The following is a 23,062-nucleotide window of genomic DNA, read 5'->3' as shown; positions in this document are numbered from 1 at the left end:
TCTGTCCCCAAAATAAATAAACGTTGAAAAAAAAATTAAAAAAAAAAAAAAAGAAAGACACCAAATTTTATTTTCAAAGTGTTTTGTCTTAGAAGATGCTCAAGATGCATTTGAACAACCGTCAGCTGAGAGGAACTTAGATTTTAGTAATATACAGTTGAAATTCTTAGTCAAATAACATGTAGTCCCTGGGAAGACACGTGTTTAAAATTCCCCCCTCCCCTTTTTTGGCTAACCATTCTTTTGTCTATTATCAAAGGAAAATTAATTCCTAAGTCATCCAAATTCCATGTTGCATATATAAAATTAATATTCATCTCCTGAAAACCTGAATTTTTTTCTCAAGGAAAAGCTGCAGGATTTAATATCAAGTGATTAGCATACTTTGAGAAGGATGTTGAACACATTAGATTTTATAGAAGGATGAACACCCACACAGAAATGACAGCAGACAATAGAAAAAATTGCCTAAATTGGCTCAGTTTTAATTGGACAGATTTAATAAAATTTCCTACATCAAATCTCTTTAAAAAATTTTTAGGGGCACCAGGGTGGCTTAGTCAGTTAAGCATGTGACTCTTGGTTTCAGCTCAGGTCATGATCTCACATTTCGTGAGTTCAAGCCCCACATTGGGCTCTGCGCTGACAGTGAGGAGCCTGCTTGGGATATTCATTCTCATTCTCTCTCTCTCTCTCCCTCCCTCCCTCCCTCCCTCCCCCTCCTTCTCAAAATAAATAAACTTAAAAAAATTTTTTTTAGCCCTCCATTCTTTAAGTCTTATCCTCTAATTCGGTTGCAATAAAGTTTTTCTACTTCATATAAATTTTCTCTGCCTTAATTTGCATTCCCCCCAAAGTGGACCTTGAGACAATGATGTGAGTCCAAGCAGATTATTTGAGAAATGATCCCAGGAAGCAGGTGAGGGGGTGAGGAAGGGAAGGGTAGGGTGGAGGGAGGGCACAGGGCAAGGGAGCTAGGGAAGGGAGGAAAGCCAATAAAGATACATTGATGGTTAGGTTATTTCCAGGGCAACTGGCATTATACGTTGCTGGGGACCTCTCAGAGACTATACCAAACTCCCTTCCAAATGGTCCCACTGAGGATTGTTTATCCACCATCACTCCTCCTTCAAGAGTAACTTGGTCAAGAGTAATTGGGAGTAACTCCCCAACAATCACAGTCTACTCAACTTGTCAGGCCTAGCATGCGTCTACTGCCAGATGACAGACAACAGGGAAACTGCATGCTTGTTCAGTACTATTTGCAAATGCCCTCTGGATGGATCAAGAGAAAATGGGCAGTGAACTGCCAGCATCTGCCTAAATTGGGTCTCTTGGTGTATATGAGCCAACTTTACATAAGAATGACCTGAAAAACTTAGAAAAATGCGTCTCTCTCACCTCCCTCCCCCATTCTGATTAAGTCAGGGATCTGAATTTTTTTTTAATTTTATTATTATTTTTTAATATATATATATTTTTTTAACGTTTATTTATTTTTGAGACAGAGAGAGACAGAGCATGAACAGGGGAGGGGCAGAGAGAGAGGGAGACACAGAATCTGAAACAGGCTCCAGGCTCTGAGCTGTCAGCACAGAGCCTGACGCGGGGCTCGAACTCACAGACTGTGAGATCATGACCTGAGCTGAAGTCAGACGCTTAACTGACCAAGCCACCCAGGCGCCCCTATTTTATTATTTTTTGAGAGAGAGAGTGCATGCATGCGGGAGGGACAGAGAGAGAGAGGAAACAGAGAGAGAGAGAATGAGAGTCTTAAGCAGGCTCCACGCTCAGGGCAGAGCCTGACACAGGGCTCTATCCCATGATCCTGATCCAAAATCAAAGACCTGAGCAGAAATCAACAGTCAGATGCTCAACTGACTGAGCCACCCAGGTGCTCCAGGAATCTGAATTTTAACTGGCACCCCAATCATTTCAAAGCAGGCGGTTCTCAAGCTACACTGTGAAAACTCTGTGCCAGTGAAGCCATCCTCATGTAGGCTAACTGGTGTCTCAGAGAGAAAAATCTCTAACTTGGCTTTAGATGGACTTTACTTTCCTACGTCCCATTTTTTTTTTTTTATATATAAGCTGTTGTTCATAAAGAGACTATAACAAGAGTATGGATGCTAGCATTTTGCAGGTCAAATTCTGGAAAATCACTTTAAATATGGATACCACCAACTGATCATGGGTCAGGAACAAAATGATCAGATACCCTTATGCTAGAGTGACCATACTTTTCCAACACATGGTGTGATGAGCAGGAGTGAACTTAAGAGGAAAGTAGGACAGAAGAGTAGACACAGGGACAGAAAATGAAGTCATTGTGTTTATACATCCTGGTCAGTAATCTTAGGGAAAAACTATCTTCAGACCTCTGCTATAAGAAACCAGCACGTAACCTAGTGCAGCTTGGGGAAACTTGAAAGATAGACCCAACTGTTGAGATGGTCTTTTTCAAAGTTTCCTTGGTTATGATAAAGGGTGATGATACAGCAGTTCTAAAAGATACTTTCTATGCTCAGAAGTTTTTCAGTAGCATAGTCCCTGGTCCCTTTCACATTTTTCATAGCTATTATGTAGTAGGGAGAGTGGGCACGGAGGACCCCATCACCATGACACTTGTTCTTTACTAAGAAGGATCATCTGGAGAAGGATGCCTGGGTGGCTCAGTTGGTTAAGTGTCTGACTCTTAGTTTTGGCTCAGGTCATGATGACCTCATGGTTCGTGAGTTTGAGCCCTGAGTCAGGCTCTGTGCTGCTGGTGTGTAGTCTGCTTGGGATTCTCTTTCTTTCCCTCTCTCTCTCTGCCCCTCTCCTGCTCATGCACGTGCACACACACACACACACACACTCTCTCTCTCAGTAAATAAATAAAGAAAAAAAGGATAGTCTGGGAAGAGAAGGTATCTATTGTAAATGGTGAAAACCTGAGCTCATGGCTCTTCTCCTTGGCACCAGGATCTCACCACACTTCCCTGCCATTTCATATTACCAGGTAAGGCATAAATTTAAAATATCCTTACCGGAGTGCTCCGGTTTCCACCAAACCCTTAAGATAAACTGCTTCCTGGGGCCTGCAAGATACCTCTCGATCTGGCCTCCGCCTGCCTCCCCAGTGTCCCATCACTACTCCCTGTCTTCTCCTCTAAGCTCTAGCCTTAATAAAACTCTTGCAGCTCTTCAAATTTGGGGGACCTTCTCAGCTCTTGGCCCACACCAAGGTGTCCCTTCCTCCTGCAGCACTCCTCCCTGGAGCCTACTCCTACACTTGAGTAGCATCTCACTAATCTTTAGGTATTGGACTAAATGTGACTTCTTCTGGGATGTTTTCTTGACCCCTTCCCAGCCGGAGCCGTTACAGAATCTTTGTAGGCTTTGGGCTCTACTACGCTTGATGGTTCCTCCCCCACATCATATTAAGTATATTAAGATAGACCATATTTTATATAATTTCTCTTGTATAGAAATTATTTCCAAGTGTTTATAGCTTCTGATTTGGAATCATTTGGCTGTGAATAACTAATTTAATTTGCTATTGATTATGAGAGGGTCAGGGTTACAGGTTTGGTTGCCAACTCAGTTAATAGCCAGGTGTGTGGTCTCAGACAAGTTGCTTACCCTCTCTGAATCTCAGTTATCTTAACTGAGACAAGAGAGATTTTGCATAAGTGATCTAAATTCCCATTTAGCACTAAGAGGTGATGCCTTTATCATTAACTGTGGGGAGAAATGTTTTAGGTGGTGGTGCATGGGGGTGGGAAGGGGCCATATGTTTACTCCACTGATAGAACATGCACCAAAGATCCTGAGTATCATGGGTAGATACTCTGGCCAGAGCTTCCAGTTAAGTAGAAAAAGACAGGTCCACAAGTATGTGTAGAAAAGACCCTTTTAAAACTGAAAAAAAGGGGGCACTTGAGTGGCTCAGCCAGTTAAGTGTCTGATTTTGGCTCAGGTCATGATCTCATGGTTGGTGAGTTTGAGCCCCCCATCAAACTCTGTGCTAACCTTGTGGAGCCTGCTTGCAATTTTCTCTCTTTCTCTGCCCTTCCCCCACTCGCATTTTCTCGGTCTCAAAATAAAATTAAAAAAAAAAACTGAAAATAAGAACAATCATTATTTTATATAATAAACAATTTAATATATCAACCTACCAGAGAGAAGAAAATTCAGAGCACTCAAATATATTTTCCTAAACAAGACCAACAATTAAAGCATGATTATAATTATTTATAGAAATGCCCCCTAAGGCTTGGTGTTGGTGACAACCATGTTATAAAACAATCAAGTTATGTTATAAAAACAATCAAGTGTTAGAAAGAGCAACTCTCACTATTGTTTCAATTAATTCCCCTCTGAGAAATGATGTAAGACATTGGACTTTTTGTGAATATAATGAGTTTTCAAATTACAGAAGAAGTAGTGACCAGTTTCTACCTTTGTAAAAAGAATTATGTACATTATAATACACAAATCAATAACTTAGTGCAATTTTAAAAAGAAAAAATTAAATAGGGGCGCCTGGGTGGCGCAGTCGGTTAGGCGTCCGACTTCAGCCAGGTCACGATCTCGCGGTCCGTGAGTTCGAGCCCCGCGTCGGGCTCTGGGCTGATGGCTCGGAGCCTGGAGCCTGTTTCCGATTCTGTGTCTCCCTCTCTCTCTGCCCCTCCCCCGTTCATGCTCTGTCTCTCTCTGTCCCAAAAATAAATAAACGTTGAAAAAAAAATTAAAAAAAAAAAAGAACTTCCCTAACCTAAGTCAGTTCTCCACTACAGAAAGTTCACTTCTTCAATGATACTATGAAACCAATCATTATGCCTCCTACATATATGCAGTGAAGGAACATAAGTCTAAATTTATGTTGTTGAAAATCCAACTTTAACACCTATTGGCTGTGCAGTCTTGAGCATAACAGTTAACCTCTCTGTACCTTAGTTTCTTCATTGGAAATTTAAAATGTGAAGACATATTCCTATTGCATAGGGTCAATGTTATCCTACTGATATTTTTAAGTACTCCAGTTCTATAATAGAACACCAAACAAATGTCAAATATGGTGTATTTAATGGTGTAATATCAGTATTTTCAGATTTAAAGAACTGTGAAATCTGTATAACTTACATTCTGAGATATGTGCAGAGAGCTATGTATTTCTTCAGAATGCTGACAAGAGCAAAGTTGCTCTCATTCTGGCTGTACCCCTGACCTATTCAAAATCCTTCCATGGTATTTTATAGTTACCAGCATTACCATTTTTAGATTTAGATTACCAGTGAGATTGCACATCTGTTCTTACACTTATAAGAGATATGTATGTTCCCTGAAAGTCGGGCTGGGCATTGTATTATCTTTGAAAGGGTAGGCGGGTGAAGGAGTAGAACCAGTAAGGAAAACAGGAGGAGGGTGAGGTGGGAATGATTTCCCAGGCCCAACTCCTAGTCCTTCCCTTGGAGCCCAACCATCTGATTTCGCCTAGAACCACATTTCCTCTTCTTTTGATCTTTTGTCCTCGAGGGCCAGGCTGAGTCTCTTAGTTTTGACTTATTTTCTCTGGATAGCAGTTTATTTTAACTGGGCCCTTGATCTCAGAACATCCAACTTGAACAGACTCAATGCTGAAGAACAGAGGAACCCTCACGCAGTTGGAAGAGTACCTGAGGACAAGGATAGAGGGTGATGGCAACCATATCTCATTTTTAAAATCAACACTGCTATCTTGATACTGTGAAAAATAATAGATACCTAGGGATGCCTCGGGGGCTCAGATGACCGTTGATTTCAGTTCAGGTCATGATCTCATTCTCATTGTTTATGGGATTGAGAACCGTGACGGGCTCTGCACTGGCAGCACGGAGCCTGCTTGGGATTCTCTCTCTCCCTCTCTTTCTGCCCTTCCCAGCTTCGGCTCTTTCTCCACCCTCTCAATAAATAAACATAAACAATAATAGCTACCTAAATGTTGGCATTGTCCTTTGGCTCCATACTGCACACATGAGTCAAAGAGATGATTAAATAGGAAAAGGCATAGGAAAGTACTTTATAATTTGCACGTGTCATTGCAATCTAAAAGACCAACAGATTTTTTTTAAACGTTTATTTATTTTTGAGACAGAGAGAGACAGAGCATGAACAGGGGAGGGTCAGAGAGAGAGAGGGAGACACAGAATCGGAAACAGGCTCCAGGCTCTGAGCTGTCAGCACAGAGCCCGACGCGGGGCTCGAACTCACAAACTGCGAGATCATGACCTGAGCCGAAATCGGACGCCCAACCGACTGAGCCACCCAGGAGCCCCAGGACCAACAGATTTTTCATTGCTTTGTTTTAAACCTTTCCAACAACATCTTAATATATATTCTAAAAACATTATCCCCTTAAGCCCAGCAACGTGATGTATCTGGGGATTAAACTGCTATATTAAACTCTCTAAGGGTCAGGGTTTTGGTGTCTATGTTGAAATGTCTGTGTAGTTAGTTTTACTTTTCATCTTTGTTGGTTTTGTATCTGTTTTCTATTGGGTAGAAGCTGTTACTTTAATTAATTTTGTTAATGTCAACCACTTGCTACTTGGCAAGTACTTTTAGGTGCCTTACCCTCATTTATTTCTCAGAAGTGCCCAAGAGGAAGTTTTTTTGTTTTTTGTTTTTTGTTGTTCCATTTCACAGATGAAGCAACTGAAGTGCAAAGTAGTTATCCAAGTTTATAGCAGCAGTGGATGGCAGAGCCAAGATTCAAACCCCAGGCTTTTCACATCACCTTATTTTCTCTTTGTATCCCACTACACATGAGGATGAGATTTTGATATTTTCTCCTTGGAAAGTTCTGGATGTGACTTAAATACAAAGATCTAAGGTAGCTGCAATCTAAGTCTCAGGAACAAGGTGGTCAGATCTGCTAAACCTTAACATCTGCAAGGAAAGAGCAGACAGCAAGGCCAAGACTCACTCTTCTTTTTACGTTGAAGGCACACAAACTGACAGAGGCTTAGAAATGTCATTGTCCCCAAACGATAATGTGCAATGCCTTGTGGCCCAAGAGAAGAAAGACACTCAGAACCATCAAGTTCTTGAAGAACTTCATGAGATTATTTATCTTCAGGCTGGCATTTATAACAATCACCTGGTAGGTTCCAGCTGAGAAAAATGAGTTGTCAAAAACAGGCAATAAAAATTGCAAGTACAAGTAACCGTCAAGATGATAAAACTGTCACATCTGTACACATCAAGCAACAATTGTGTTCATTATGTCCAAACTCCTGGTACTTAATATTATCTGCCAAGGAAGCTAAGCTCCATTTAGAGTTTTGCTGTTAGCATGAATATATTTGAAAGAGACTTGACTGAGTTGTTCATGATTTTACAGAGAATGCAATGACATTGTCTTGAAAGAATCCACTGGTATCTGGGAAGATTTGTCAAAAGGGGTATCTCCGTCCCAAAATATCTCTCTATTTTGAGAAAATACACTGGCAATGATTTGGGGCGGGTAGGGGGGATCTTAGCGCATGTTCTCATTTTTAGGGGAAAAATTCTACTTTAATTTGGGTGTGTTTTCCCTCAGGGAAACCCTCCTTTTGTTGATCCTCAAGTGTGAGAGGTGTTTCTGAAATGACAGAGAAGAGGAAAGAGAAAGAAAGTGGAAAGACAGGAGAGGGGATCAGGAGTACAGAGGGGAGAGTAGTACATGGGAAAGGAGGAGGTAGGGAAGGAGGAAGCTGAGAAGGAGAAAAAAGGACTGAGGATGGAAAACACAGAAAGAGGATATTTGATTATTTTGATCACTCTTTTTACTTTATAGCTAGTTTATTGTAAGAATCTTTAGCCTCACCAAAAACTAATATAATTGATTTCAAGTAGCAAAAACGAGGATAAGAAAGTAGATGTCCTCACGTTCACTTAAAAGTTGTTAATTTTCTACTCCTCCTGCTGCCTCTTTCTTCAGCTTTTGTCTAGTTCAGCATTTGCTATTTTTTCATTGCTTGAGTAGAACCAGATCCAGGAAGGGCTGAAAGCCATTGGTTAGAAATGTCGTGTGGCACAAAAACAGACACTCAGATCAATGGAACAGAATAGAGAACCCAGAAATGGACCCACAAACATATGGCCAACTAATCTTTGACAAAGCAGGAAAGAATATCCAGTGGAATAAAGACAGTCTCTTCAGCAAGTGGTGCTGGGAAAACTGGACAGCAACATGCAGAAGAATGAACCTGCACCACTTTCTTGCACCATACACAAAAGTAAACTCAAAATAGATGACAGACCTCAATGTAAGACAGGAAGCCATCAAAATCCTCGAGGAGACAGTAGGCAAAAACCTCTTTGATCCTGGCCACAGCAACTTCTTACTCAACATGTCTCCAGAGGGAAGGGAAACAAAAGCAAAAATGAACTATTGGGACCTTATAAAAATAAAAAGCTTCTGCACAGCAAAGGAAACAATCAGCAAAACTAAAAGGCAACGGATGGAGTGGGAGAAGACATTTGCAAATGACATATCAGATAAAGGGTTAAGTATCCAAAATCTATAAAGAACTTATCAAACTCAACACCCCAAAAACAAATAATCCAGTGAAGAAATGGGCAAAAGACATGAATAGACACTTCTCCAAAGAAGACATTCCGATGGCCAACTTACACATGAAAAAATGCTCCACATCACTCATCATCAGGGACATACAAATCAAAACCACAATGAGATACCACCTCCCACCTGTCAGAATGGCTAACATTAACAACTCAGGCAACAACAGATGTTGGCGAGGATGTGGAGAAAGAGGATCTCTTTTGCATTGCTGGTGGGAATGCAAACTGGTGAAACCACTCTGGAAAACAGTATGGAGGTCCCTTAAAAAACTAGAAATAGAACTACCCTAAGACCCCACAATTGCACTACTAGGTGTTTATCCAAGGGATACAGGTGTGCTGTTTTGAAGGGGCACATGCACCCCAACGTTTATAGCAGCACTATTGACAATAGTCAAAGTATGGAAAGAGCCCAAATGTCCATCAATGAATGGATGAATAGATAAAGAAGATGTGGTATATCTATACAATGGAGTATTACTCAGCAATCAAAAAGAATGAAATCTTGCCATTTGCAACTACATGAATAGAACTAGAGGGTATTATGCTGAGCGAAATTAGCCACAGAAAGACAAATATCATATGACTTCACTCATATGAAGACTTTAAGATACAAAACAGATGAACATAAGGGAAGGGAAGCAAAAATAATATAAAAACAGGGAGGGGAACAAAGCATAAGAGACTCTTAAATATGGAGAATAAACAGAGGTTTACTGAAGGGGTTGTGGGAAGGGGTAGGGGCTAAATGGGTAAGGGGCATTAAGGAATCTACTCCTGAAATCATTGTTGCAGTATATGCTAATTTGGATGTAAATTAAAAAAAAAAAAAGAAAGAAATGTTGTCATGGACCATCTTGGAATTTTAGTGATTCTGGATTTCACTCTTATTAGCAAAAGAAAAGTTTATATTCTAGTCCTTAAAAATCACTATTTGTTTGGGGTACCTGGGTGGTGCAGTTGGTTGAGTATCCAATTTCGGCTTAGGTCATGATCTCACAGCTTGTGAGTTCAAGCTCTGTGTCGTGTACTGTGCTGAAGCTCAGAGCCTGGAGCCTGCTTCAGATTCTGTGTCTCCCTCCCTCTCTGCCCCTTCCCCAATCACACTCTGTCTCTGTCTCTGTCTCTCTCAAAATAAACATTAAAAAAATCACTATTCACTTGTCAAAGGCTTTTCATTTAAGAGGCTCCAGCCAGCATGGCAAGTACACTTTCAGGATTAGCTGACATGGGGAAATGTCCAAAGGAGACGTTTTTCTGAATACCTCACATTCAAGGGCATGATTTCTGGAAGCACCTGGGTTGCACATTACAGGTCATACTTCTCAATCCATTCTGTGTTGATCCCCTCCCTTTCAGCCCACTACCTTCTGTGTCTACACTCTTTATCTACAAACTTTGTTCTCTCTCCAGTGACATCTTCTCATTTTGGTAGCATCCAAGGATTACTCGGAACTGTGCTTTCCTGACTTGTTATCACTATGAGACCTTTTGTGCTATGTACTCCTTTGCCAGACAGCTTCTCCACCACTGGTTCGGCCTTCTGGGTGGGTCCCAGGCAGGCTTCCACTTTGTCCTCACTTTTGAATTTTTAGGTGCTGGCTTGTATCTACTCACCTCACCAGCTGCCACAAGTAAAACATCCCTCAGTCAAAATTTTATGCTTGCAGAATTAAAATATCACTAAGAAAATGCACATCAGTGTTCCACTGTGGGCACTGTTTGGCTCTCATTTCCACCCTCCATCCTTCACACACATTTCAAGCATGGCCCAATAATCCTGGCTCTATGAAAAACTTGATGAGATTCAAGTTACAGAAGCCTGGTTAGCAACTGAAGTATGCAAAAAGGGCAAAACACATAATGACTTTGGGGGGAAAATAGGTACTGAATAGATAAGTGTAATAAATGAATGCATTCACGGAACAAAGATGGCCTGAAAACATCCCACTGCAAACATCTACAAACAATGGCTTGTCTTTTTTATCATTCATAGATGAGCTGAATCAAAAAGGGTACTGAAAAGAAGAGTGGTAACCCAATAAACTGACGATACAGTGGACCCAGATGGGAGTAGAGAAAGGGGTACAGGTCAAACTCCATAACAAGATTTGGGGTTTAATGTCCATGAGGACCAGGTGTGAGGACCTGAGTGTGAATGGAGACTGCTGTGTAAAAGCCAGCATTCCTGAACCTTGCTTTCACTCAGAGAAAGAATGTTCTACATAAATCCACCTACTGTCATAGGAAGACTACAAGGAAGGTGAACTCTGATCTAATTATACTTTGGGATTGTCACATTTGGGTTCTGAATATAGAAGCCTAAGCCCAAGAGAAACATGCAAAATCCCCCCAAAGACTCTTAAAATCTAAGGCCTGCATGAATCCTACAGAAGAAGCAAGCTCTGCTAAAAAATGAGATAAAAAATTACAAAAATAAATAAGGAAACAATCCACCATGAGCTAGAGATGTCAGATACAACACACAGGAGGATTAGCATACCAATAATTTCAGAAAACAGAATAATCTGAAAGAATATAAAAGAAAAACTGTAAGCATGGGGACACTATACAAACAAAAAGATTTTTGCACATAGAACTTGCAGAAATTAAAAAACAAGATGGGTTAAGAGACATGGAATACAGAAAGATGGAGAAGAAGATCCAACATATCAAATGGAGAAAGAAAATAGAATGGAGGAGAGAGAGTATTTGAGGATGTGGTACCTGAGACTTTTACAGAATTGGTACAAATGTGACTTTTCACACTCAAGATATAAAATAAATTCTAGCCAGTATAAAACTCACACCTAAACATTATTATATGAAATTACAGACCACCAAAGCAAAGAGAAAAATGGCAAAGCCACTGGAGAGAAATGTGGATTACCTATCAAGAAGAGTATGACTTCAACTCAGCTCAGGATCTCATGGTTCATGGGTTTGAGCCCTGCGTGGGGCTCTGTGCTGACAGCTCAGAGCCTGGAGCCTGCTTCGGATTCTGTGTGGGTGTGTCTCTCTCTGCTCCTCCCCAACTCATGCTCTATCTCTCAAAAATAAACATCAAAAAAACATTTTTTAAAAAAAAGAACAGTAATAAGAGGAGAGTCTTCACAGCAAAAATAAAGGTAGGCTGCACGGTGCAGGAGAGGGAAATGGTTTAATACTCTGGAAGTTCAGAAGGTAGAATAAACTATTCAATCCAGAATTCAGTACTAAGCTAGACTGCCCTTCTAGATTAATTGTATTATAACGACAAAGTCAGATAAATATTGCAACTGCTTACAATTCATCAGGTCCATGCTGAAAGAACTACTAAAGGCTCAGTTTCATGAGGAAATTAAACCCTGACAGAAGGAGAGGAATAAAGGGAGGAAGGGTGAGAAAGAAAATGAATATGCAGGTAAATTCAAAGAAGCCAGGACTGAAAAATTAGTGAAAAAATTTAAAGAAGATATAAAATCAAGAATGACACCCAAGATTTCAAAGTGACTTAAGCACATCACTGTTTACAAGAAGCGAAGAGCTACTGGTTAAGCTTATTGTTTGTTAACTTTAAATATTTAAAATTGAAGAGTAATGGGGCGCCTGGATGGCTCAGTCGGTTAAGTGTCCAACTTAGGCTCAGGTCATGATCTCACAGTTCGTGGTTCAAGCCCCGTGACGGGCTCTGTGCTGACAGCTCAGAGCCTGGAGCCTGTTGCAGATTCTGTGTCTCCCTCTCTCGCCGCCCCTCCCTGCTCATGCTCTGTCTCTGTCTCAAAAACAAATAAAAACATTAAAAAAAAATTTTAATTGAAGAGTAAGGTTTAAAAGAAGAGAAATAGAATCTATAATTTAAAACCAAAAGGGAGATTAAAACAAAAGAAGTAATCTAATCTAGAAGGCAGAAAACGGAAAAAAAGGAAAAAGAAAAAGGAACAAAAGTCCATATTTACAACTTCATGCCAGAACGCCTGAAATATTCTCTTTAAAGTCAGCAATGGGGGCGCCTGGGTGGCGCAGTCAGTTGAGCGTCCGACTTCAGCCAGGTCACGATCTCGCGGTCCGTGGGTTCGAGCCCCGCGTCGGGCTCTGGGCTGATGGCTCAGAGCCTGGAGCCTGTTTCCGATTCTGTGTCTCCCTCTCTCTCTACCCCTCCCCCGTTCATGCTCTGTCTCTCTCTGTCCCAAAATAAATAAAAAACGTTGAAAAAAAATTTAAAAAAAAAAATTAAAAAAAAATAAAATAAAAAAAATAAAGTCAGCAATGAGGCATGTATGGCTTCTCCCACTGCCTCTATCTAACATTGCGCTGGAGGTCTTAAGCAAAGCAAAGGTGTAAAAGAAAAAGTTGTAAAAACTAGAAAAGAAACAAATCTGCTACTACTTGCAGATGATATAACTGTCTGAAAAAAAATCTAAGAAATATACAGACGCAGTCTAGAGTTTAACAAAGTTTCCTCAAGGAAACGGATAAAAATTTCAATATTGGTCTTACACTGAAGCAAACCACAGGGAAATGTAATCATGTCCTGGCAATTCCACGGCTAGGAGTGAATCCAAGGGAAGCTCTTGGACACATGGACATGGAGACAGAAATAAGAATGTTTTCTGCCAAAGAAAGCTGTAAGAGTAAAATAAGAGTCAGGAAAACAAAAAAGAATCAACCAAACTGTCCCTCAGTGGGCGTATTCATGCAATGAGATAAAAAGCCACAATTTAAAAGGAATGGATTGCCAATCTGGATAAATGTCAGAAACATAATGTTGAATGAAAAGGCAAGTTGCAAAAGGAAAGTTCAATATGGTATCATTTATGTAAAATCTCCCTAAGATATTGTTTACGAATATGTAGATATATAGGAAAAATATGAAAATATGAATGAGAATCATACAGGGGAATAAAGCCTCCAACTTCACGGATAGTTACTTCCAGGTCCAGGACAGTAGGACTTCAGCCATATTTGTAATATTTTATTTTCCTTGAAAAAATATTTTTTTTTCCTTGAGAAAACATTTGAAGCACATATGGAAAGATTTGGTTTTGGTGTATCTGTTATATTTCCTCTGTTTGAATTCTTTCATAATTAAGAAGAAATAGTGAAAAGATATACATTGATCAAATTGACATTTTAACTAAGTTATTTTTGACCAAGTTTTCTGATATCCCTGGCATAATGTACATAAACGGTAAGTGTTTTTTCATTTTATACCCCATCCCACCCCCAACTGGGTCTTATTCAAAGTTTTCTCACTCAATCTCAGAAGAGCACTATTAAGAGAAAATATTTTAAAAAAATTTTCTTCATTAAAAAAAGATTTTTTTAACTTTTGACCCCATTCATCTATTTCTCCCCCTCTCCCCTCCAACAACCACTAATCTGTTTTCTGTATCTATGAACTTGGTGTTTTTTAAATTTAATTCCACATGTAAGAGAGATCATACAGTATTTGTCTTCTCTGACTGACTTATTTCACTTAGCATAATGCCTTTAAGGTTCATCCATATTGTTGTATTTTGCAAGATTTCATTCCTTTTTATAGTCAAATAATATTCCATTATGTGTCCATTCCACAATTTCTTTACCTATTCATCCATGGACAGACACTTAGGTTGTTACCATATCATGGCTATTGTAAATAATGCTGCAAAGAACATTGGGGTCCATACAATTATAGGTATTTGACAGCTAAAATACAGGAGAATCATGACAGCCACTTTGAGATATACCTCTTCCCCTCTCAATTTCTACTTTATTTCACTTCACTTCCTCTGTTTCTTTCTCCTGCTTATTTCTGAGAGAAGTCACTGATGTACCCTATTTTTTTAAGTTTTTACTTAAATTCCAGTTAGTTAACATAGTGTACTATTAGCAAGTGCACTTGTGATGAGCAGCAGGTGTTGTGTGTATGTGTTGAAACACTAAATTGTACGCCTGATGTACGTTAAACTTCCATGCAAAATAAGGACAACACAACAAGAAAAAGAATAAACTGTCTTTCCTTTCTCAGATTTTTAGACTTATATTTATGTTTGTTAAGGTTAAGGCAGAGAAAGACTGATTTATATCTCTTGTTGCTTGCTCCACCCATCAGCTCATTGTTCATACATCAGAGGACCAAAAATCTTCAGAGATATACCTTCCGGCAATAAATTAAACCTCTTACTTTGAGGTTTAGATCCTATTTGATTTTTAAGAAAACTTAAAGTAAAATTGCTACCAGGAAGATAAAGATAGTATCAGATGACTTATTGTCCGATTTCCCCCAGCTTACTTTACAAATTTATTTCTCTTACAACAAAGAATTTTAACATTGAAAGACCGACATAGTGCTATAGTCTTCTACATTTTCCCCATGAGCAGCATGAGAAAGGACTCTTTTTCCTTCGTTAAAATTTCAATATGAACAATGGTAACTAGAACCCACAATATACATAAGGTATAGTTATTGTCCGAATGGAGTTATTCTAGGCCTTCTACAATAAGTTAAAGGAAGAGTATTAAGAAGATGTGTTTACGCCAGTCAGAGTGGCCAAAATGAACAAATCAGGAGACTATAGATGCTGGAGAGGATGTGGAGAAACGGGAACCCTCTTGCACTGTTGGTGGGAATGCAAATTGGTGCAGCCGCTCTGGAAAGCAGTGTGGAGGTTCCTCAGAAAATTAAAAATAGACCTACCCTATGACCCAGCAATAGCACTGCTAGGAATTTACCCAAGGGACACAGGAGGACTGATGCATAGGGGCACTTGTACCCCAATGTTTATTGCAGCACTCTCAACAATAGCCAAATTGTGGAAAGAGCCTAAATGTCCATCAACTGATGAATGGATAAAGAAATTGTGGTTTATATACACAATGGAATACTACGTGGCAATGAGAAAGAATGAAATATGGCCTTTTGTAGCAACGTGGATGGAACTGGAGAGTGTGATGCTAAGTGAAATAAGCCATACAGAGAAAGACAGATACCATATGGTTTCACTCTTATGTGGATCCTGAGAAACTTAACAGAAACCCATGGGGGAGGGGAAGGAAAAAAAAAAAAAAAAGAGGTTAGAGTGGGAGAGAGCCAAAGCATAAGAGACTGTTAAAAACTGAGAACAAACTGAGGGTTGATGGGGGGTGGGAGGGAGGGGAGGGTGGGTGATGGGTATTGAGGAGGGCACCTTTTGGGATGAGCACTGGGTGTTGTATGGAAACCAATTTGACAATAAATTTCATATATTGAAAAAAAATAAATTATATTTGAAAAAAAATAAATTATATTTACAAAAAAAAAGAAGATGTGTTTATGTTGAGAGAAAAGTTCTTTGTTTACCCTTTCAGAGATTCAGCATAGTGTGAGTCTGTAGGTCTCCTGACTTATATGAACACCTCTGTCCCAAGTTAATGTTCTATTTCCCCCTAATTCTGCAATACAAACAGATTCACAAACATCACCAGAAAAGAAATCAAGTATTATTTGTTCATCTAAACTACCAAGGGATGTCTGCAAGTGAAACTCAAGGATCAGCCAAACCCATGTTTATTGGCCCCAAATCAGAATGTTCAAAATTATTCAACAGACTATATAGACAGCCAAAGTTATTTCAAGAGGTAGAAGGTAAAAATACTTCTTGCGTTGATGCACAGAAGATGTTTAAGCAACGTATGTATTGAAAGTACAGTTTTGAATATAAGTAGTGGTTTAACTCAAGTGTTGTCTGTCTTCACATGGATAGTTAAATGGATCAACATGCATGTTCCTCCCACACTCAGCCAAAAAGATCCCATAATATAAGAATATGCTACAGCTGGGCCTTGGGATGTAAAGACTATCCTGGAAGTTACCCAGAAAGGAATCTCAGGACACTTACTCTTCAGCTCTTTACATGGTCATATTTTAAAGCCAATCTTTAGGATAAAAAACAACCCATTAGATGCTCTACCTATGTCTTTGAGAAGGCAGAAATAATAGCTTTGGCAAATCGACATCTTATTTTGAGATAATCTGGAGTAGCTAGCTTTTTCTTTTTTGGATCGTATGATTACAAATTTCTTAAAATTTCCAGGTCTCTGCCTCCTCCATAAAAACATTATAAAGAGTGAGGTACAGTGGGGGAGTGTAAGGAGTTTAACCAAGAAGATGCTGGAGAAGCGTTTGTTGGTACAGGCTTAGAGCAACTCAACAAAATCATTCACGACCAAAATAAATTGCACATTACACAAGCTCTCAATACTCTACTTTAAAAAAAAATGCCCAGTGGAAACAGTCAATTCTAAGATTTTTTTTCTTTTTTTGGGGGCTGTAAGGCAAAATCTGTCAACTAACATCATCTGTACACAATCTGGTTTATTAACTCCTGAAATATGATATTTATGTTTTAATTGAAATTTTAGTTAACATATATGCAATATTGGTTTCAAGAGCAGAATCAGTGATTCTTCACTTATATACAACATTTATTTTTTAAAAACTATCTACTTAAAATGCTGCATTCATAATTGATACATTCAAGTCACTACTGGAAATAAAAGGAATAAATTATTTTGTATCCCATAGATGAACCTTCTTGTTGTATGGCTTCAAATTCAAGGAACGCTTTGAATAATTTATTCCTTACCAATATTTGTGCTACCAAAATTTGTCAATGAGAAGATTAATTTTTTAAAATAATCGAAGTTCTCGGCATAAAAACTACTATTATTCCGATTTGTCCATAAAGGCAAAAAATACACATACCTCAACAAATATAAAACACGGGATGATGGAATAACTTCGTTGAGTGTTGTTTCCTACAGCCATTTCTTACACCATGTAGCAAGGCTGCACCGTCTAAAACTGGCCAGGCTGAAATAGAAACAGGTAGCATGGTATAAGAACCATAAGTTTAGCAGTCCCTTAGGGATTTACATGAAAATATCAGCTACCCTCTAGATAAACAAGCTGTGTACAAACAATGCAAACAGTGATCTATAACATAATCAAGTCAGACTAATCATCATTTCAGAGAAAAGACATGTATATACCAGCCATGAGCAGTCTAGAGTTTAAATGACAGGTAGTGAACCCCCCACCCCTGCAAAAAAAGCTACAGTGAATCGAATTCTAATTGCCTAGACCCGTACCTTGCTTTACCTGAGTAGACTGCCCTCATGCCGTGAAAGGCAGTTTCTGCTACAATACATTTGTTGTTTTCCATACTGCTCAGATCTCCTCTCTCTAGGCCTGATTCTCCCAGTTTGCAAGGTTTGTTTCTACCCTTGCCTGTACCTTTGGAGCTGACATTTAGTACTGAGGCACTAACCCCTGACTTCTTACCCTGACCACTCTTTGCCCTTGCTCCTTTGATTATTAATTATTTTGGATTAATACATCACTGATCCCTCTCACTGAGTTCTCTCAGCCCCGTGTGTGTGTGTGTGTGTGTGTGTGTGTGTGTGTGTGTGTGTACCAAACACAAAAACACCATAATAAAATCTCTCAATTTACATAAATGGAGTATCTAGGCAACCGTAGATTATTTTCAGTATTTGATAGAATATCTCTGACCTTGAACCAAAAATATTCCTGTATTAGATTTGTTTTTTTAAGAAGAATAAAAATTAACCAAACAACCAAGTTGAGGTTTTAGACTTTTATAAAACTTCCAAGGCCAGATGAAAAGAATTTTCCACTACACCTTTATTTTCTATCCAAAGCAACACATAATATGTTTCAGGTACCTGTTCTTGATAGTTATTATTTTTTGCCTGTTATGTTTCTGTGTTACCCTTCCTAATAGTTGTCATGGGTTATTGCATGAAGAGTGACACAGGACTGCACTATCCTTAAAGGTCATGAATTAATATTTTTAACTTAATTCTATCTTTGTAAAGTCCTCCTTACCTTTTCTAGAAAGAAATTTTAGATTTCATTCTCTTTTTGAGATACCAGCTTCTCACTTGATTAAAACTTTCTCTGATCAAATTTAACATTTACATGTGGTATTAAGCCCACATCAATCACAGCGCTTAAATTACTTAGGTTTTAGGCAACTTAAGTTTTCAATTAAAATCAGATATTATCTGTTATAAAGTAATACCCATAATAAATCTATTTCACCATTCTTTTTTGGGACTTAGGAAGAACTAACTTTTTTACAATTACGAAAGAATCCATATGTAGGGTACAGGTTGAGTTAATCTGGCAACCACATATTCTTTACATTTTACCCTTAATCCAAATATCTTAGAATACACGTATCTATGATTTAGAGGAGTCTGTACTTCTTTCACAGTGCCATATATTTGAAAAGAAAATTAACTTTTAATCACCCCAAAGCAAGCATGGGCACCAGAAAAAGCAAAGGCATCAGACACCTAGTATTTTAGATGGTTTCTCCAGATGGTTAATAAAAAAATAGCAATGAAAAGGAGAATATAAGACAAGACTTGGAGTATCATATAAAATCTACTTTATCTTCAGTCTTTTAGCTCAAAATACAACCTAGCTTTTTATGTGTACAGAGATTTTACACACACACACACACACACACACACACACACACACACACACACACAATTAACTACATTGAGGCATATTTTACATATATATAATTCACTCATTTCAAGTATTCAATGATATTTTAGTAAATTTACCATGTTGTGCAACTGTCACTATAAAACAATTTTAGCACTTTTTGCTCACCCCAAAAAGAATCCTCTTCCTCACTAGCACCTCCCTGACCACCCTACCGCTTCTCCAGCCAAGTCACCCACTAATCTACTTTCTGTCTCTATAGAGACTTTCTGTGTTCAAGTAAATAGAATTATACAATATATGGTTTCTTGACCTGGGTTCTTTTATTTAGCACTGTTTTTGAGGTTTATTCATGTCATAATGCACATATCAGTAATTTTTCCCTTTTTATTGCTGAATAGTATTCCATTGTATATCTATAGCACCTTCACCAACTGGTAGAAACATAGGTTGTTTCTAATTTTTGCTGTATCCAATCTTAGGTTGCATCTAGTATTGTGGGTAATGATGCTAAGAACATCTGTGCATAAGTCGTGTGTAGATACATGTTTTCATTTCTCATTGTTAGATACCTAAGGGTATCTGGGTCATATGCTACATTATATTTGCTGGGTCATATGCTACATTATATTTAAGAGAACTGTGGACGTGTTTTCCAAATTGGTTGTGTCATTTTACATGGATACCAGCAATGTAAGCGAATTCCCATTTGCCACATCCTAACATTTTTATTGCCTATCTTTTTTTAAATTATAGTCATTCTAGTGGTTATGAGATGATAGCTCATTGTGATTTTCATTTAATAACAAATGATATTGAGCATCTTTTGATGTGCTTATCAGCTGTTATATCTTCTTTTGTGAAATATCTACTCAAATCTTTCCGTTTTTTTGACTGGGTTGTTTATCTTACTGCTTTCAAGGTGTAAGTGTTGTTTTACATTCCAAATACAAGTTTCTTATCGGATATGTATTTTGTCTTTTGACTATTAATGTATCTTGGCATAGATTCCTTTAGGTTTTTTGCTTGGAGATTTCTCACTACTTGAATCTGTGGGTTTATGGTGTTTTTTTTGCCCAGATTTAGGAAAATTTTCAGCATTATTCCTGGAATACTTTTCAACATGATTTCTCATCTCCTGGGACTCCAATGACATGAATATTAGATCTTTTGCTTTAGTCTATCATGTCCCTGAGACTAATTTTCCACCTCGGTCTATTTTCTCTGTTGTTCAGATTAGGTATTTTCTATTATTCTGTCTTCAAGTTCACTGATTCTTTCCTCTTTCATCTTTATTATGGTGTTGAGTTATATCCATCCCCTGAGTTTTTAATTTCAGTTGTATTTTTTAATTCTAGAATTTCCATTTGCTTTTTCTTTATACTTTCTATTTCTTTACTGAGATTACTTTTTTCATTTGCTTCAGCATGTTTGTAATTGTTTATTGAAGCATTTTTATGAAGACCAGTTAAAAATTCTTGTCAGATGCTTGTGACATCTATGTCATCTGGGTATTGGTATTTCTTGGTCTTAATTCAGTTTGAGATCATCCCTGTTCTTGGGATGAAGAATGATTTTTGATTGAAACCTTGGGTTATTACATGATAAGGCTCAAGATTTTGTTTAATCCTTGTGTTTTATCATACCTCCTCTGATACTCCTCCAGTAGGTTTGTGTTATAGCCATGTGAAGGTGTCACAGGTTCTCCACTTGGCCTTCTATAACACCTGGTTGGGGAGGGGCCCCTTTGCTAGGCAAAAGTAGAATTCAAGGTCTCTACTGACATCCTGGCTGGAAGGGGGAGAGGTACCTCATTTTTATTGCTCCCCATGTGGCCTCCACAGACACTGTGGGAAGGTGGCCTCATGATTGCTGAGTAGTGGTAAAATTCCCGACTTTCCACTAGCCCCCCCTCTGATGCCACCCCAGTGAAAAGGAAGTAGGGGTTCCTCAGTACTTCCTGGTAGGGGTGAGAGGCCAGGCTCCCCACATATTTCCCTCTGATACTGGGAGGTAGGGAGACAACTCATTACTGCCCTGCATGAAATAAAGTTCTGGCTCCCCCTTGACTTTTTCTGACATGACCTCAGCAGGAATCTGAGGGAGTCTCCTTATTGCCTAGCAAAGGTAGAAGTCCAGGGTCTCCACTTGGCCTTCACTAGTTCGGCAGAAGAGATGGGACTATAGTTTTTTCTGTGGTGTTTGGCTGGAGTCAAGAGGTTCTTTTCTAAAAGTTTTCTGTTTTCCTCGGCTGCCTTTTCCCTACCCTTTGGCTGAGCTTTTCTTGGGGCTATTTTGTCTGTATTATTCTTACCCAGGTATCCAGATTCTCCATCTAGTCTGAGAGAAGCGGCAAAAAGAAAACCGTGGGAACTCACTATTGTGTTGTTTCTTGTGTGCTAAGGTCCTTAGACAGTCTACTTTTCCTTCAATCTCTCAATTTCCTTATGTTTAAAGAACATTTAAGATTTTTAGTTGTTTTCAGTCAAAGGCACAGGGAAAAAGTACATCTTACTCCATGCTCCCAGAAACAGGAGTCATCAGAATCTTTTTGAAGAAGAACCACATAGTCCAGTCACCAAGATTCTAGTACAGCCCAGCCCAGCTTTGTTCTCATGAACTTGAGTTTCTCAGTGCCCAAGGTTTCAAATAAGAGAACATATCTTATCATTCATTCATTCATTCATGAGTCCCTAAGTCATGCCACATATCCCATTAGGCAAAACCAGAAGCAATGAAGTGGTCAAATACCCTGTGGGTATAACAGGAAGAAGGATAGGAAGGATAGGAAGGATAGGAAGAAGGATAATGATAGCACAAATAAATAATCAATTCTAATTCTTGCGGTCAGGGATCTCTTTATCCATCAGTTATATTGTACATTAATCTTTTATGCATTAGGCACAGTAGACATAGTGCCTAGGATCCATAATACTTTTAGGGGCCTATGCAAAGACTTTAATTTCTTCTAAAGCCAGAAAATGGACTTTGAGGCAGAAGAAAATTTTAATATATATTATTAAATTTAGTTTTATGCCAATTGTAAAATATAAATTTTAATTTTTTTTTTAACTAGAGAAAGGGGTCCCCAAAGGCAAAGTTGCTTAGAGTCCACAAAAGTAATATTGCAGCTCTAGTTGAAGAGAAAGTTGAGGAAAGGTTTCTTAGAAGAGACGGCTATTTAAGTTGATCAAAATAAAAGCAGAGGAGGATGAGAGGCATTTCAGCTAAAGGGAGCAGCAGGAGCAAACGTTCCGAAGACATGAATATGAATCAGCCTAACATGTGTGAGAAACTAAAAACAAAGAGCAGGTCAAATGTATGAGAACCAGGATGAGCAACAGAAGTACCAAAATTTATGTACATGTAGCTCTTTGTGCACAAACTCTCACAATCAGAGTATCTCAAGAGTAAGAAATATTCGTGGTCTATTTCCATATCAGATAATAACATAGGGAAAAAAGAGAATATGGACAGACAATGCTGTTTCTTGGTAATAAACTCAGACAGAGCTTTTATTTCTAAGCAGCTAAGTATATTATAAATCAGAATTGTCTAATGAAGCGATCACTGCCATCTCCTATATTTCCATTGATTTTTCCACATAATTTCCTCTTATTTATGAGAATTGTTATAATTCCTAATCAACCCATGATAGATACAAAAACAATTACTGATTACAAAGTATCTGTTTTTGTGATTCTGAAAATTGATGGTGATGAAGCATGGTAACAGCTAGACTTCATTTTTAAAAAAAATTTTTTTTCAACGTTTATTTATTTTTGGGACAGAGAGAGACAGAGCATGAACGGGGGAGGGGCAGAGAGAGAGGGAGACACAGAATCGGAAACAGGCTCCAGGCTCCGAGCCATCAGCCCAGAGCCTGACGCGGGGCTCGAACTCACAGACCGCGAGATCGTGACCTGGCCGAAGTCGGGCGCTTAACCGACTGCGCCGCCAGGCGCCCCTAGACTTCATTTTTAAGTT

General features: G+C 38.7%; 1 protein-coding gene across 4 annotated transcripts in view; it reads right to left on the bottom strand.

Annotated features, from left to right (window-relative positions):
• The window catches only part of PLPPR1 (phospholipid phosphatase related 1), a 326,239-nt gene that overhangs the window by 110,398 nt on the left and 192,779 nt on the right, over positions 1 to 23,062 (bottom strand). For 2 of the 4 annotated variants that reach the window (XM_040481834.1, XM_040481838.1), the window contains exons 1-2: positions 17,693 to 17,809; positions 17,297 to 17,404 (exon numbers count right to left, since the gene is read on the bottom strand). In XM_040481834.1, coding sequence (XP_040337768.1) covers positions 17,297 to 17,359 — 63 coding nt within the window. In that variant the 5' untranslated portion in view covers positions 17,360 to 17,404; positions 17,693 to 17,809. Of the gene's footprint in view, positions 1 to 17,296; positions 17,405 to 17,692; positions 17,810 to 23,062 lie in introns of those variants that run through there. The other 2 variants (XM_040481836.1, XM_040481835.1) reach the window with 1 other exon arrangement.

This window comes from Herpailurus yagouaroundi, unplaced genomic scaffold (genome assembly GCF_014898765.1).
Source record: "Herpailurus yagouaroundi ecotype Mexico unplaced genomic scaffold, PumYag 160, whole genome shotgun sequence".
Classification (NCBI taxonomy): Eukaryota; Metazoa; Chordata; class Mammalia; order Carnivora; family Felidae; genus Herpailurus; species Herpailurus yagouaroundi.
Note: the sequence above shows the minus strand (reverse complement) of the source record. Positions and strands in the feature narration are given on the sequence as shown.